At 59.0% G+C, this 14,546-nt stretch overlaps 2 protein-coding genes across 13 annotated transcripts; one reads left to right on the forward strand and one right to left on the reverse strand.

The window, feature by feature from the left end:
- Nucleotides 1-1,225: 1,225 nt before the first annotated feature.
- On the forward strand, nt 1,226-6,509 carry ZFAND2B (zinc finger AN1-type containing 2B). 7 transcript variants are annotated; one of them, XM_030454253.1, is made up of 9 exons: nt 1,226-1,350; nt 2,032-2,126; nt 2,544-2,675; nt 3,324-3,475; nt 3,866-3,973; nt 4,136-4,205; nt 4,743-4,819; nt 5,337-5,418; nt 5,670-6,509. In XM_030454253.1, exons 1-9 carry the CDS (start codon nt 1,296-1,298, stop codon nt 5,706-5,708), a joined length of 810 nt encoding a protein of 269 aa, XP_030310113.1. In that variant the 5' UTR covers nt 1,226-1,295; the 3' UTR covers nt 5,709-6,509. The 7 variants fall into 7 exon arrangements, with proteins under 7 accessions (XP_030310113.1, XP_030310114.1, XP_030310117.1 ...); XM_030454254.1 differs by having other exon boundaries at nt 5,340-5,418; XM_030454257.1 differs by lacking the exon at nt 3,866-3,973.
- A 270-nt stretch (nt 6,510-6,779) lies between these two features.
- On the reverse strand, nt 6,780-14,390 carry ABCB6 (ATP binding cassette subfamily B member 6 (Langereis blood group)). Of its 6 annotated transcripts, XR_003987751.1 has the most exons (21): nt 14,021-14,104; nt 12,787-13,318; nt 12,091-12,228; nt 11,633-11,822; nt 11,345-11,437; nt 10,889-11,081; nt 10,681-10,802; nt 10,486-10,595; nt 10,332-10,397; nt 10,075-10,200; nt 9,909-9,985; nt 9,739-9,802; nt 9,556-9,641; nt 9,383-9,440; nt 9,094-9,198; nt 8,525-8,699; nt 8,109-8,221; nt 7,903-7,997; nt 7,643-7,711; nt 7,288-7,544; nt 6,780-6,859 (listed from the first exon to the last, which is right to left on the reverse strand). XR_003987751.1 is itself a non-coding variant. In XM_030454252.1 (20 exons), the coding sequence occupies exons 2-20, from the start codon at nt 13,300-13,302 to the stop codon at nt 7,418-7,420; spliced, it is 2,523 nt and encodes an 840-aa protein (XP_030310112.1). In that variant the 5' UTR covers nt 13,303-13,314; nt 14,217-14,390; the 3' UTR covers nt 6,906-7,417. The 6 variants fall into 6 exon arrangements, 5 of the variants coding, with proteins under 5 accessions (XP_030310112.1, XP_030310108.1, XP_030310107.1 ...); XM_030454252.1 differs by lacking the exons at nt 6,780-6,859; nt 14,021-14,104 and adding an exon at nt 14,217-14,390 and having other exon boundaries at nt 6,906-7,544; nt 12,787-13,314; XM_030454248.1 differs by lacking the exons at nt 6,780-6,859; nt 14,021-14,104 and adding an exon at nt 14,217-14,390 and having other exon boundaries at nt 6,906-7,544.
- Between the last annotated feature and the right edge of the window lie 156 nt (nt 14,391-14,546).

Consider the following 14,546-nt stretch of genomic DNA (forward strand, 5'->3'; position numbering starts at 1 on the left):
TGGCACACAAGGGATGTGCTGGCTGTGTGTCCCCCAGTGTCACATGGGTGGGTGTCCACGTCTGCTGGGAGTGTGTGTTCTGTGAGTAGGTGTCTGTCTGCTGGGAGGCGTGGGGGGTGTTCCATGGATGGCAATGTCCAAGACCAGCACTTTTCTCCAGGGATGGAGATTTCTAAGCCTGCCCTAGTCCTGTACTGGCTATGAATTGTGTCTGCGTCCCGACCCCATCTCCATGTCCCAGGCTGGTCAAGGAACCTTGCAGCTGTCCACAGCCACATGGATGACAAGCACTACCTGCCTGGCAAGATGGCAGATGACTCTATGGCTGGCTGAGCAGTCGGGGTGAGAGGAGTGTCCATAACTGCCACCTCTGTGGAACGGGCACAACTACAGGTTCTTTTTGGGTGGTAAGTGCAGTAAGCGGCCCTTGCGAAGTGTTTGTGGAAGGGCTGCAGGACTGTGGCACGTCAAGGCACGGACTCAGTAATTCTTCCACATTGAGATGAAAGTTTATTAATCTGAGGGTCTCATCTATAATCCAGCCCTTCCCCAGGGTCCTCCCCCTGATCTCTCTTGGTATTTTTCCACAGCTTCCCACTGATTTTCCATCCTCCCTTTGTTAAACAAGATAGCTTCATTTGCACATTCCTTTCTTATCAGATCATCTTCACCACTTCCCACGCAGGACGAGCACCTTTGTCCCCTTAGTCTGGATTTTCAGGCAGTAAAGAGCTGGAGATTATGGAATATACCAAGATGGGCGTGGATGCCGTAATACACCGTCAGAAAGTTGAGGGCTGTCCCCGAGGAGCCACATCCCTCCAGTCCGTGTGCCTAGGGTGGGGGCAGGGGGCGGAGGTGGTCTCCCTTGTCCTGAGGTATGTGGGGTTCTCCTTGTCAAGGCACGAGAGTGCAAACCAAACCCTTCCCTGCCTGCCTGCCTGCAGAGGGTATCTGGGAGGAGGATCCAGCAAAGGGTGAGCTCTTTGGTTTCCCCACCACTGAAGCAAACCCACAGCACTTCCCCAACTCTCCATCGCCTTCAAGGTCTTTTTTTTTTCCAACCCAAGCCATACTGTGGCTCGGGCGGCTCCGATGCCGCCCCTGAGCTTCCCCGTGCCCCCAGCCTTGCCCCCTGCCGGGGAGGGTCCCTCCGGACCGCACAGTTAGGACGAGCCTGCGGGCGCTGGACGCTCCGGGGGCGAACAGAGCCCGGGGAGGGCGGGCAGGGGCGTCCCCGCCCCGTGTGACGCCGTGCCGGAAGCGGGGCCGAGCCCGGGCCGGTGGCGGACGCCATGGAGTTCCCGGACCTGGGCGATCACTGCTCCTGGGCCCCCTGTCAGCGCCTAGGTGAGGGGCGCCGGAGGGGCAGGGAGGGAGGCAGGGGGACAGGAGGCCCCGGCAGCCGTAGGCCCGCGTCGAGGAGGCGCGGAGCGGCCCGCACGGCCTCCGCGGGGGCGAAGGGGAGCAGCGGGGCAGGGGCTGGGCGGTGTGAAGGGCGGGGGATGCCGGCCGGGCTGCCCTTAGCGGAGCGGACCAGGGGCTCTGCCGAGGCGGGGCGGGCCGCCGGTGCCGGTAGTTCGGGACTGTCCCTGCTGGATCTGTGTTCCCGGGGGACTCTGCAGCTTTTGCCCATGGGCAGCGGGACGGGGAGCAGGCAGGCGCCTGGCCCTTGGTGCTGCAGGCGAGGGTGCGGCCCAGCGGGGCTCTCCGGGGCTCGTCCTTCCCCGGGGAACGGGGCAGCGGCCATCCCGGGAAGGTGAACCCCACTGCGGCTGCAGCAGCACCTCTGGATGGAGGCCGGCAGCCTCTCCAGGAGCTCGGTGCGATCCCAGGGTGCTTCTCTTGAACCCGGGAAGGAGTGAGCCCTGGGCATGTCTGAAGATGGACCTTCTGCCCTTCTCTTTCTCAGCTGGGAGCTGGAAAAGAGAGGAACGGCCCTGGTTTGGCCACGGGTCAGGGCTGTGCCCTCGGGAGGTATGGGAGGCACCTCTCAACACTCGCTGCTCATTGCATCTTCTCTGCTCCCAGACTTTCTCCCCTTGAAGTGTGATGCCTGTGAGCAGATCTTCTGCACTGACCACATTGCATATGCCCAGCATGACTGCACCTCTGCCTACAAGAAGGTAAGTGCAGAGAGGCCTAACTCAGCCTTGCACACAGAGGTGCCAAGCCTTCCCAGCAATCAAAAGAATTTGTAACTTATTTGGTCACTTGAGAAGTCCCTGTTGGGCTTTGTGCTGAGCCCAGCAGTGTCCCTGAAAGCTTGGATCTGCATCTCAGTGCCACAAGCTTCAAGCCCACCCTCTTCCACTGCATGAAATTATTTGAGCATCTTTCAGCCCAGCTGTCATCCCTTCCCACAGAGTGTGGCTGTGCCTGTTGCAGCTGCTGGGTCAGAAACAGCAAGTTCATTGGGGGGTGGCAAGCAGGACCTCAAACTGTAGGTAGTGCTGTGCGAGCTGCAGCAGAGAGTGGCCTGCCACAGAGCACTCCGGGCTGGCTGGCTGTCTGCTCCAAGCCCCCTTTTCTTGTCTCTGCAGGATGTGCAGGTCCCTGTGTGTCCCCTCTGCAACACTCCAGTCCCTGTGAGGAGGGGGGAGATGCCTGATGTTGTGGTGGGTGAACACATTGATCGTGACTGCAAGTCTGACCCTGCACAGCGTAAGCGTAAGGTAGGAACTGTGTGCTCTTCATCTCACTGCTGAGCTCCACTGGGTCCCTGCTGAAGTTTGGGAGGAAAACAACATGCAACTCAGCCCTGCCCACTGCCAGCTCTGTTTGGGCTGAGGGCAGGAAGGGTTGGTGGGCTGGAGGTGAATGCATCTCTGTAGGGCTTTCTGGTGTGAGTCTGGGGATGAAGTTGCCATGGAGGTGGGGCTGGTAAGCCACCTGGGACATGAGGATGGGAAGCTGCATGCTGCCATTAGAAAAATGCAAGCAGCAATTAGCTGCCCCTTCTTGCCAGGAAAGTGAATTGCTGCAAGGAGGGGCCCTGCAGGAATCCATCCCAGCAGCAGCTGGAGGGCTCCAGGCTGTCCACACTGCCCAGCAGGGCAGACAGAAGTCCCTGGGCAGGGCAGTCTGTCTCCTGCTGTGTGTTCTGTAATCATGGGAACCTTTGTTTATGGAAACTGAAGGACTAGTGAGTCACTAATGAACTATTAGAGAAAACTAATACTTGGAGGCAAACACCAGAGCCCCAACTGAAGTGGCACTGGGAGAGAAAACTGCTCAGTGCCCAGGGCCTGGTGTGGAGAGAGGGGACAGCCCTGGCCCCACAGGGCATTTTTTATTTTCACCATAGCCATGTCATCTTTCAGATCTTCACCAACAAGTGTTTGAAGCCTGGCTGCAAGCAGAAAGAGATGATGAAGGTGATCTGTGACCAGTGCCACAAGAATTACTGCCTCAAGCATCGGCATCCCCTGGACCACGACTGCAGCGGGGCAGGGCGTCCCCTCTCTGCAGCAGGGTGAGAACCTGAGCACAGATGGGCTGACAGGGACAGGGCTGTGCTTGCCAGATAGGGAATTAAGCATTAAGGTTTGTAGAGTCAGCATAGCTGTATATGTTGTCTCTTCCTTCCGCAGAAGCCACCAGTGGGCTGGTTTTCTTTTGCTTCTCTGCCTGGCCCCTTATTCTATAGCTGATGGTTTCTCATTATCCTGGAATAGTTTTTCAAGGAGAGAAGTGGTGCTTGAAACTCTTGGGCATAGCTGAGCCACAGCCTGGGTGCCCCTGGGAGGAAGAGAGGGAGCTGGATGCAAGGGAGGTGTCTTACTTATCCAGCTTCATTTCGCTGGGTGTTAAGTGCCCAGGGCTTGCCCATGATGGCAAAGTAGTTGTGTCCTGTCTGTCCTAGGCATGCTGCAGTTGCAAGAGCCCAAGCATCCTCCTCCAAAACAGTCACTGCATTGAGCAGTGGAGTTGCCCAGGCATCAGGCAGCCCCTCTTCTCCAGCTTCTGCCAGGTATAGTGATAGCCCTGACTCATAATTCAGAGGTGGGTGTGACCAGGCTCAGCTTGGCTCCCCATGGGATACAGGAGCAACAGCTCCCTGCTAGACCTGTGCACTAGCAGGGCTATGTGCTCTCACCAGGGCTTGGTAATAACCCAGCTTATCTGTTCGCAGAGGAGGCAGAGCATCTGTGTTGCAGACTCATGGCACCTCCCCTCCAGCTGTCATGCTGCAGAATGGGCTGGTGAGTGGCCTGGTCTGGGCAATTGGGGTAGGTTTGGGTGGTATCTGTGCTCTGGAGAGCTACTGCAGCAACTGCTTTGTAGCCCATATTCTGTAGGTGACCGTGGTGCTCCCCAGCTGGGCCTCCTCTGTCAAACAGGGATTGCAGATGCTCAGTGGAGCTCCTGCAGATAGCAGCTTTTGGCTGCACTTGGTTCTCAGCTTTTCCCAAAGGGACAACGTGCACTGGCTGCTGTCCCTGGGTGCTGTCTTTCTGTTCTGCAAGCCAAGAGCAGAGGTGTAGGATAGAAGCTGCTTCACACTGGTATTCTTACCATGCCCCCTAACTGGCAGGCAAGTCTGCATTTCCTTAGGCAGCATTAGACAGCTGCACGTATCCTGAGCCCAGGGCCTTTACCTTGCCCAAGACTTACCTTGCCTTGGCTGGCACTGGAGAGGGGAAATGCACCCACCCTTGGCCAGGCAAGATTATCCCTGCTGCCTGTCCTTCAGGGCTGCCTCCTGCCACCTCAGCCAAGCTGGTGATGTTTTGTTTCAGAGTGAGGAAGAGGCACTGCAGCGAGCTCTGGAGATATCCCTGGCAGAGTCAGCACGAAACTCAGCTCAGCCACCCAGGTATGCAGGCCACGTGGTGTCATGCCCCAAACCTGCATGTGTGAGGTGCTGGGTGCAGAATCATGTGGCTCTAGGATGACATTCCTTTTAGCTGACAGAAGAAGAGTCCAGAGTCATCATGGAGCTCTGTTCAGGGAGCAAGCCCTCGGGTGCAGGGAGGGGACAGTGACTGACAGCCCTGAGTAGGGCAAACTGTCTGACCAATTGTCAGCTAATGAGCACAGCTAGAGCACGACAGGTGGAGTAGGGGTCTCCACAGAGGACACCTGGTAGCCCATGTGCTGTCCTTGGGCACGTATCTTGGTGCTGCTAAAAGCACCATCTTACAGACTGGAGCTAACATGATTCTCCTTGGCCCAGGGTACTGGCTGCCAGTCCCAGCTGGATCCCCTTGTCCCTCCCCAGTTTCTTCCTGCTCCTGGGAGGGTTGAAGTGACTGGAGATCCTGCCACCCCAAAGGGCTCTGGGGTGGTGAGCTCAGGGGAGGCAGAGGCATACTGTGCATCACTGTCCCCAGCAGCACGCAGGAGGAGGAGGATCTGGCACTGGCCCAGGCACTGTCAGCGAGCGAAGCTGAGTACCAGCAGTTGCAGCGACAGGTAAGAGGCTGCCTGGAGGCTCTGTGCTGTGGTGGGGTTGATCCCAATCTGCCTGTGTCATGGTCTTCCCAGGCTTCTGTTTCTGGGCTCTGTCTAGGGTCACTTTTCTCACCAGGAGGGCAGACTGGCCCGGGGCAGTGGCACTGCTGAGCACCTCAGCCCTGGGGACTTGAGCACTGGACATCACCCCTCATAGGACAGAGGAAGAAACCCATCTTCCCTTGCTCACTTTGTGCTTCTTCCCATTCTAGGCCCATGGTTCAAAGCCATCCAACTGCTGCATGTCCTAGTCACACAGGGCAGGTGATGCTGGTGGAGGTGGGATTATGCTTGTGACTCAAGGAGTGGATATGGATGCTGTGGGGTTCTGGCCTGGACAACAATAAGAGCCCCTCACGAGGGACAGCTCATCTCCCTGGGGGCTGTAAGCAAGCCACCAAACACAGTGACACCTCAGCCCTAGTAGCTGTATAAAATCAGTGCAGCAAATTGCTGATGTTCCTGGAGAGATGAAGATGGTGTGGGACAAGGCTGAACACACACTGACCAAGCAGCAATCGCAGCGTGTATTTATCCACAGCTGCCCTGGCCATGTGGTGAGGGTAGTGCCGAGTGGGGACATCTCTGCTTGCTCGGGCACATGGCTGGGATACAGCTGCCTGCTTGCAGAAGCAGGAGGCTGCATTTCACGCTTGGGTTGGCTATGCCAGGGCCTCAGTAAAGGGCAGCTGTGGCTGGGACAATCACACGAGCATGGCACAGCTGAATGTTTGGCCTCCTGGCAGCACGAAGTCCACCCCTTCCCCGCTCCCCATGCCCTCGGTGCCTCCTCTGCTGTTTGTATACATAAGAGCATGTTGGGCCTTACCCGACTCGGCCAGGATCCAGGACCTCTCCGAGAATGAATGGAGCCGTGTTTCCTTTCTGGTTTTTCTTTAATGAGGGCAGTTAAGTGAAAAGTAACCTTAGCAGTGACTTGACTGTGCTCATGTCGCTCATGCAGGACTGCAGCTGCCTTCCTGCTGCTCGTTGCTCTTCTGCTGCCCTCAACTATCTCAGGACCCTGTATTACTGCTGCTGGGGTAGGAACATCACCTTTCCAGCCATGCTATGGTGGATCCTCTCCAGGGAAGCAGCAGCACAGAATGCCTTCTTGCAAAAGAAGGCCCCGAGCCAGGAGCCAGCCCTTCCTTGCTCGTGTTTGGGAGCAAGGTTTGGGGAACTTGTCCTGCTGACCTCTTGCAGGGGGGCTTGCAGCTGTGCAGAGCGGTTCTGCTTTCCCACCGGCTCTCTCCAGCTTCTCTGCTGGAGCTGCTCCCCCCCGTGGGGCTGTGCCTGATGCTGCACAGGGCTGGGCTGTCCACTCAGCACCACACAGCGGGTTATCTGCTGGCAGTGCCCCCTCTCCAGGCGGCAGGAGGTGGAAAGAAGCTGAGCTGAGCTGAAAGAAGGCCAAGACTTGTCAACGTGCTGCTTGCGAGGAAATAAAAGCATAGCACAAGGTGCGGAGCTGCTTTGCAGGAGCAGTCCTGTGTTCAGCCCAGTGTGGATGGGGTATGCAAGGGGGTGGCACATGGGCCTGAAGTGGCCCCTGGCTGCACTGCTGCTGCCTTTGCCATCAGAATGCAGCCCCTGCCGTGCTTGGCTCTTTCTGGGGTGAGCACTGACAGTCAGCGCTGCCCCTCGCCCAAGGAGCACAACCCTGTGACAAAGCTGCTGGGCAACCCAAGGGCAGTTGCCCTGCCCGCAGCACGGCTCCCTGGGGTGTCCTGCACGCGCGTTCCCTGCCCACAGCATTACAGGCACAGCACTGGGAAGGACCTGGTTTAAGAAACTACACAACAGCAAAACAAACAGGTACAAACGTACTGGAGTGTCCAACCCAGCCCCTGCAGCTCCTGGGGTACACGGGACCCTGGACCACAGCCAGCAAAGGGCTCCCTGGCAGCGCGGGGGACTGGGCTCCAGGTCAGTGTCACAGCAGAGTCCCTGGACATGATCAAGGCCCCTTCTTGCTGCCCTGGGGCTTCTCAGTGCGGTGCTCCTTGCTCTCACCCTCATCCCCAGCCTGCTGATGCAGCCACATGCCTGCATACACACCACCCCTCTGCAGCAGCTCCTCGTGCCTGCGGGGAGAATGTGGGTCACAGTGTCCCAAGTTGGCCCCAAAGCTGGGCAGAGGGTCCTGGCAGCAGATAGCACCAAGCCCTAGCCCTGTGCTCACCTCCCTCGCTCTGCAATGCGCCCATCCTTGAGCACCAGGATCTGGTCTGCGCCTACCACGGTAGAGAGCCTGGAGGGAAAGACAAGGGCTTATCCTGGCCCAGAGGAGAGGGCCTGGGGAAGTTTTCACAATGCAAGGAGCCACAATCACAGAGGTGTCACATCCCAGGCTGGAGGACAGGTCTTTGAGTCCCTCTACAGGAGGCTGGCCAGCTCCGAGAGCTCAGTACCTCCCGTATCAGCCCTTTCTTCCAACCCTACCTGTGTGCAACAACGATGGTGGTACGGTGGGCGCAAACCTTGGCCAGGGAAGCCTGGATGTTCCTCTCAGTCTCTGTGTCAAGTGCGGACGTGGCCTGGGGGAGATGCAAGGTGTGGGGAAGGGACAGGGGGCAGAGCAAGCAGCCACTGGGGTGGGGGCTACTGCAAAACATGGCAAGGCTGGGATGTGGGCCACTGGCCATTACCTCATCCAGCAGGATGATGTTGGGACCCTTCAGGATGGTGCGTGCGATGGCGACGCGCTGCTTCTCCCCACCGCTCAGCTTCAGCCCCCGCTCTCCCACCTGGGTGTTGTATCCTGCAGGCACAAGGGTAGGACTGTGGTGTGCTGGTGCTCTCTGAGACTGGGGTGAGGACTGGGGCTCTGCTGTATAGGGGTGTCCCACCAGGACTACACAGCCACCCAGCACAGCCTCAGCCTCTCCCTGTCCAGGGGTTGATTGAGGCCTGGAACATTGTCACAGAGAAGAAAAGCAAGGCACAGAGTCACATGTGTCCCCATGGGGGATGTTACCCAAGGACATCCATGAGGACAGCTACAAGGTCATGGGAGACCCCAGAATGGCAGGGGAGGGCAAGGATGGGTCCACGTGGGTCTCACCATCAGGGAAGGAAAGGATGCGGTCATGGATGTCAGCAGCCCGGGCTGCCTCCTGCACCTCCTCGTCAGTGGCCAGAACCCGTCCATAGCGGATGTTGTTGGCAATGGTGTCATTGAAGAGCACCGTGTCCTGGGGCACCACCCCGATGTGAGCACGCAGCGATGCCTGCTTCACCTGGGGAGGCAAGGGGGAGGGCTCAGCTTAATACACATCTCCCACAGAGACACCCCCCCAAAAAAAAGTCCTATACCCCAGCTGTGAGCCCAACTTCCTGCTCCTTGCAGAGTGTCTGCTCCAGAGTGCCACCCCAACACCACAGGCTCACTGAACCTATACCCTGAGATGGGGGGACCTTGCCAGCAACCCAGCCCTTTATGGACAGCTCTGGTCAGTCTCCAGAGTTTCAAGCCTACGGGTCCCACATTTGTCCCAACCACTTCACTCCTGGTACAGACATCAGCCCCAGAGGGGCTCTAGGGAGATGTCAGTGCCTTCACTGAGCAGCACTACAAGGCCCAGAGGAGCTGATGTCCCCTGCTACCCATCCCCAGAGGTCTCCCACCCTCACCTGTGAGATGTCCTGCCCATCAATGCGGATGCAGCCACCCCGCACATCATAGAAGCGAAAGAGCAGGCGAATGACAGTGCTCTTCCCTGAGCCTGAAGGTCCCACCTGCATGCAACAGTAAAGGGGTTTGGAGGCACCAGAGACTGGCTTCCACTGCTGGAAGCCAGGGGCTGGACAGAGGAGGACCAGCCCTACTCGGGCTCTGTTCTTTCAACCCTCATATTCCCCAGCCTCTCTTCCCTCATTCCACCCTCCAGCAGTGAACCCACACCCAAGGTCCCACTCTCACCAGGGCCAGGGTCTGCCCAGGCATCACAGAGAAGGAGACATCCTGCAGGATTTCCTTCCTGGGAGAAAGATATGGAGGGAGGCTCAGGGCTCCCTGCGCTGCCCCATATCCCTCTGCTAGGCCCCATAGCTTGACTTGTCCCACCCTGTCACCCGATGCCCACTTCCCCATACCCATCCACATAGCTGAAGTGCACATTCTCAAACTCAATCCGCCCAGCCTCCAAGCGCAGGTCAGCAGCGTTCACCACATCCTTCACCTGATGGAGGATGAGATACAGCCTCAAATCCAGACCCTCCCCAGGGCAGGACCACAGGGATCTGCCAGAGTGCAGTGTCCAGGAAGGTGCTACCTACCTCCTGCTCCTCATGGAAGAGCTCAAACATGTTCTCCATGTCCACAAAGGAGTTCTGGATCATTCTGGAAGGAGGGAAAGACCACAGAGAAGGGTTTTATGGGAGGACATCCTGGCCCAGGTGCCCATGGGGAGGGGGACTCCATGCACCCCCACAGCTCCCAGTATTACCTGTAGTAAGTCCCAAACCAGTTGAGTGGTGTGTAGAGCTGGATGATGTAGGTGCCAAAGAGGACAAAGTCCCCCACCTGGAAGGCACAGGGGACAGGTGCTCATCACCACCAGCCTCGAGGCCCCACCTCAGGCACGGGGCTGCCCAGGCTGGCACTAGGCTTACCTGCAGCTTGTTTTCAATGACGAAGTAGGCACAGAGCAGGGAACCTGCCAGCAGCCCTAGGCCAATGACTAGGTTCTGGGTCTGGTTGAGGAGGCCCAATGAGGCACTGACCTTCCACTCTGAGACCTGGAAGAGGCAAGGTCTTCCGGGATGCTGCCACATCCAAATCAGTCCCATGGTGAGCTCCATCCTCCCCAGAGGTGCCTGTGAGGATCAGCTCCTTCCCCCCAGATTCCCTCATTGGTGCTGTACCATACCTGGTACTTGACAATGGCATCATTAAAGCGGTTCACCTCATAGCTCTCCGCATTGTAGTACTTCACCTGCCAGATGCAGAGCTGGGGTCAGCACCTGGATCAGCTCCCCCCAGTGCCAGGCAGTGCTCAGCGACCCCCTCACCACCTAAAGTACCGTCTCGAAATTGAGGAGTGAGTCCACAGCCCGGGACTTGGCCTCATTGTCCCGTGTGTTCATGTCCCGACGGTACTTGGTCCTCCATTCAGTGATGAATATGGTCAGAGCTGCAGGAAGGAGGGGACTATGTCATCAGGAGCCCGCTGCCTCACAGCCCAGCACAGCAGTCCTGCACCCTGACCCACCACTTACTCAAGTAGAGGCTCATACACACAAAGATGATAAGGCCAAACCAGGCACTGAAAACTGAAGTAAAGTAAACGATGCCAATGATGATGTCTGCAATGGTGGGGATGATGCTGAAGACGATGTAGCTGTGGGGTGGGAAAAGGAACGGCACATCAGCCCAGCAAGGTGAGGCTGCCCGGCCGCCCCCCACCCTCCGCGCACATGGTCTGACCTGAGCAGGCTGTTGATGCTGCTGGTGCCACGGTCCACACTGCGCAGGACCTCTCCAGTGCGACGGCCCAGATGCCAGCGTAGGGACAGCCCATGCAGGTGGGCAAAGAGCTGCACCTGCACCTGCCGGTTGGTGAACTGCTGCACCCACACCCACAGGAAGGTGCGCAGGTTGCTCACAAAGCCGGTGGAGCCTGCAGAGCACCACAGGATGGTCAGCATGGACCAGTAACGTGAAGGCATGCAGCTAGCTCAGAAAGCCCAGTTGGGAAAAAGGGCTTTGGGATGGGCCTCAACATGGGACCAGCCCTGGTTGCTGTTCCTAAGAGAAAGCAGCAGTGATGGGGTCATCAGGGCATCCCTGGCCTCTCCAGCCTCATGCTGGCATGCACATGATGCACATGATGTGCCCCATGCTGTCTCTCCCCTACACCCCGTCCTTCCTGTCAGTCCTTACCAGCACCTCCACCCTGCAGGAATTTCAGCCCCACATAGATGCATACAGTCCATGCCAAGGTGTGCCAGGGAGCCCCCTCTGTCAGCTTGTTCACTGGGGAGAGAGTGGCAAGGGTCAGGGCAGAGGGACAGGGAGTACAGCCAAGTATCCCATTGGCACCAGTGCTCATCCTTGACTCCCAGGACCCCGCTCCTGCCAGCTTTCTGAAGACCCTAAGGTCACTTGTGACACCCCCAACACTTCGTGAGGCCATGGGTATCCTCATATGCTGAGCTCCAGGAGCCTCACCAATGTTCTTGTAGTAGATGGGGACGAAGACATTGATGGCTCGCTCCAGCCCCATAAGCATCATGCAAAACAGCACCAGCCCCTGCAGAAGGTGGTTGCCTCTTGGCCACATGTATGGCACGAGCAGCCGCAGCTTCCTCCGGAAATCCTTCCAGGTGGAGGTGGTCCTGCTACCATCAGGCAGGAGTGGCTAGGGAGAGCAGAGGGAGGGGTCACCACCCTGGTACTGGCCGCAGGGAACACCCCACCAAGAAAACTAGCCCTGTTCTTTCAGGGTTCCTGCTCCATCCTCCCAGCAAGACTGCATCCTCCTGACAGTGCGCAGGGAGCTTGGCAGCTCTAAACCTTGCTCCTCCCTGGTCTCCTGAAGGTACTGATCCCATGGCAGCTGAATTTCCATTTTCTCCTCATCTCCACCCTGGCCATAATCTCCAAACTGCTCTGTTCCTGGGACTCACCTGACTGTTCTCCACATCCCGTTCCTCCTCATTGATCAGCAGCATGTAGGGCTTGCGGGGCAGCCCTGGGGCCTTCATGCCCAAGATGAAGAGCATGAATGTGCAGATGTAACGCAGCAGCCAGAAGCTGAACTGTACCTGGATGGAGAGTGAAGAGTTAGCGCTGCAGCTGGCCCTCAGCACAGCCTGGTCAGGCATGTGGCATGTATGAGCTAAGAGAGTCAAGTAGTGGGGCATGGGCCTGGTGTGAAGTGCAGCCAGGGGGAAGGGGACACCCCACAAGGCTAAGGAGGAACCTCAGCTGAAGGCAGCACCTCAGGTATCACCTAGACCCCTTCCTTCCTCCCTGCTGCATATGGCTCTGTGCCCTCCAGCTTGGGGTATCCCAACCCTAGGGGGGAGCAGGGTTGAAAAGAGCTGTAGGGGGCAGGCAGATACATCCCACCTCTGCACCTGGGGCTGGCCCAGGAAAAAGCAGGAGCTGAGCTAGACGGAGGTATAGAGAGATGTATGATAGCTGGGCTTGGGGCCAAGATAACACAGCAAATGTGTGGGTGCAACCTTGGAGTGTGCACAGCCTGTGCATGGCAGGACACAGCAGGCACACCCCATTCCAGCATCATGATGCTGCAGCCCCTCCACCCTCACGCCACACAGGGCCCCATTCCCCTCCCTGCCCACAGGCCCCGAGCCCACCTTCTGGTTCGTGTCCTCTAGTGCCCACCACCACAGTGGGCTCCTCCAGCACACCAGGGTCAAGTTCTCGGCAGCAAAGGCCAGTGCCCAGAAGAGGAGAAGGACGGTGCCATGGCCCCGTGTACGGTCATGTGCCAGTACCCGTGTATGCTCCAGCTGCAGGAGGGCAACTGCACAGCCCCAGCCGAGGGCCCAGAGGCAGGCGTGCACAAACATGTACCCATAGAGCTGTCCCAGCCCCCCAGCTTGCCACAGTAGCCCACCAAAGGGCTGCAGGGCCAGGAGTAGGGACAGCAGGACCTGGCCACCATAGAGGCGGGAGCGGGGGATGTACTTGGGCTCCATGGCACGGCCGAAACGGACGTAGCAGGCATACTGCAGGGCACCCAGCAGCAGGCAGACACTCAGCAGCACGGCTGGCACCAGTGTGAAGAAGAAACAGGGCTGGAAGCCCTGCTGGACCCAAGCCTGAGCGATGGAGCTGTTGCCCTCACAGTAGCCCCGCAGCACCACCATCCTGGCAGGTCACTGGCTGCATAGAGAAGAACAGTGGGAGCAAAGTCTCAGGATGGACTGTCGGGTATAGCTGCAAAGAGGGCCCCCATGGTGGTGTGACAAGGCCAAGCAGAGCGGGCCACATATTGGGACAGGACAAAGCACTGATGGACATGGAATGGACACATGGGACAACGTGCAGTGTTCCAACATGCATGCAGCTGTGCATGCAAGCAAGGTCAGTTTTGCCTGGGGATGGACCACACCAGGATATACTTGCAGGGCCTGCCACTGCCCTGGGCAGGGGGGTAAAACTGCACTGGGGCACCCAGAGTTTCCTGGGCCCTGGTGGACAACCGGGATGCAGTCGGACATAGAGGGCAGTGAGAGAGCAGAGAGCGGAAGGCTGCGGGATACTGGGTCTTGAGCGGGTGAGTGTGTTTAACACTGGGGACAATGCAGGAGCAATGCGCGGGGTGGGCGGGTGGAGGATAACGCAAGGGAATGCACGGAGAAACGCAGCGTAATGCCAGGGAAATTAAAGGGCAAAGACAGGGGACAGGCGGAGGGGAACGGGCGGCGAAACACACGTAAGGGGTGAGGGACAGGTCGGGGGCTGCGGCCGTACCGGGGCAATTCCCTGGCGGCGCCGGCGGCGCTCAGCCCCGGGACAAGCGGCCGAGGCCCCGCTCTCCGCCCCGCCAGTCCCGCTGCCTGCCCGGGCCCCGCTCGCGCTCACCTGCGCTGGGCCCGCCGGCCCCGGCCCGCTCCGGGCCCCCTCTCCGCCGCCAGCCGGGCGCCCGCGCTGCTCCGCTCCGCCCCGCTCCCCGCCCCCCTCAAGCCGGCACCGGCGGCCTCCCGCGCGCCCTCCCCGGCGCCGGAGCTGCACCCTCTGTGTCTCCCCACCCCCTCGTCCCAGAGCTGCACGGTCCTACCCCACCCCCTGGGGCACCCTGCCCCACAATTGCTGCTCGCAGAAACGGGCCGGAGAGGTCTTGGTGCCGTGGGACGCGCTCCCGGGCCAGGTCCTCGAAGCCGAGGCGACTCGCCCCGCTCACGCTTATCGCTGCCGCCAGCCCGGCCCTGCCGTGCCGAGATAGCCCCCGCCGGCCCGGCCAGGGCCGTTCCCGACGCAAAGGTCAGGCAGGACGGGGAGGATAAATATAGCTCCCGCCTCCCCCCGCGGCCCCCGGACCCAGGTGCGGGGAGCTCCCGGACCGGCCGGAGCAGCCGGCAGCCACCTGGCAGCCACCGCAGGCAACTGC

The sequence above is a fragment of the Calypte anna genome, chromosome 7, assembly GCF_003957555.1.
Source record: "Calypte anna isolate BGI_N300 chromosome 7, bCalAnn1_v1.p, whole genome shotgun sequence".
NCBI classification, from domain to species: Eukaryota; Metazoa; Chordata; class Aves; order Apodiformes; family Trochilidae; genus Calypte; species Calypte anna.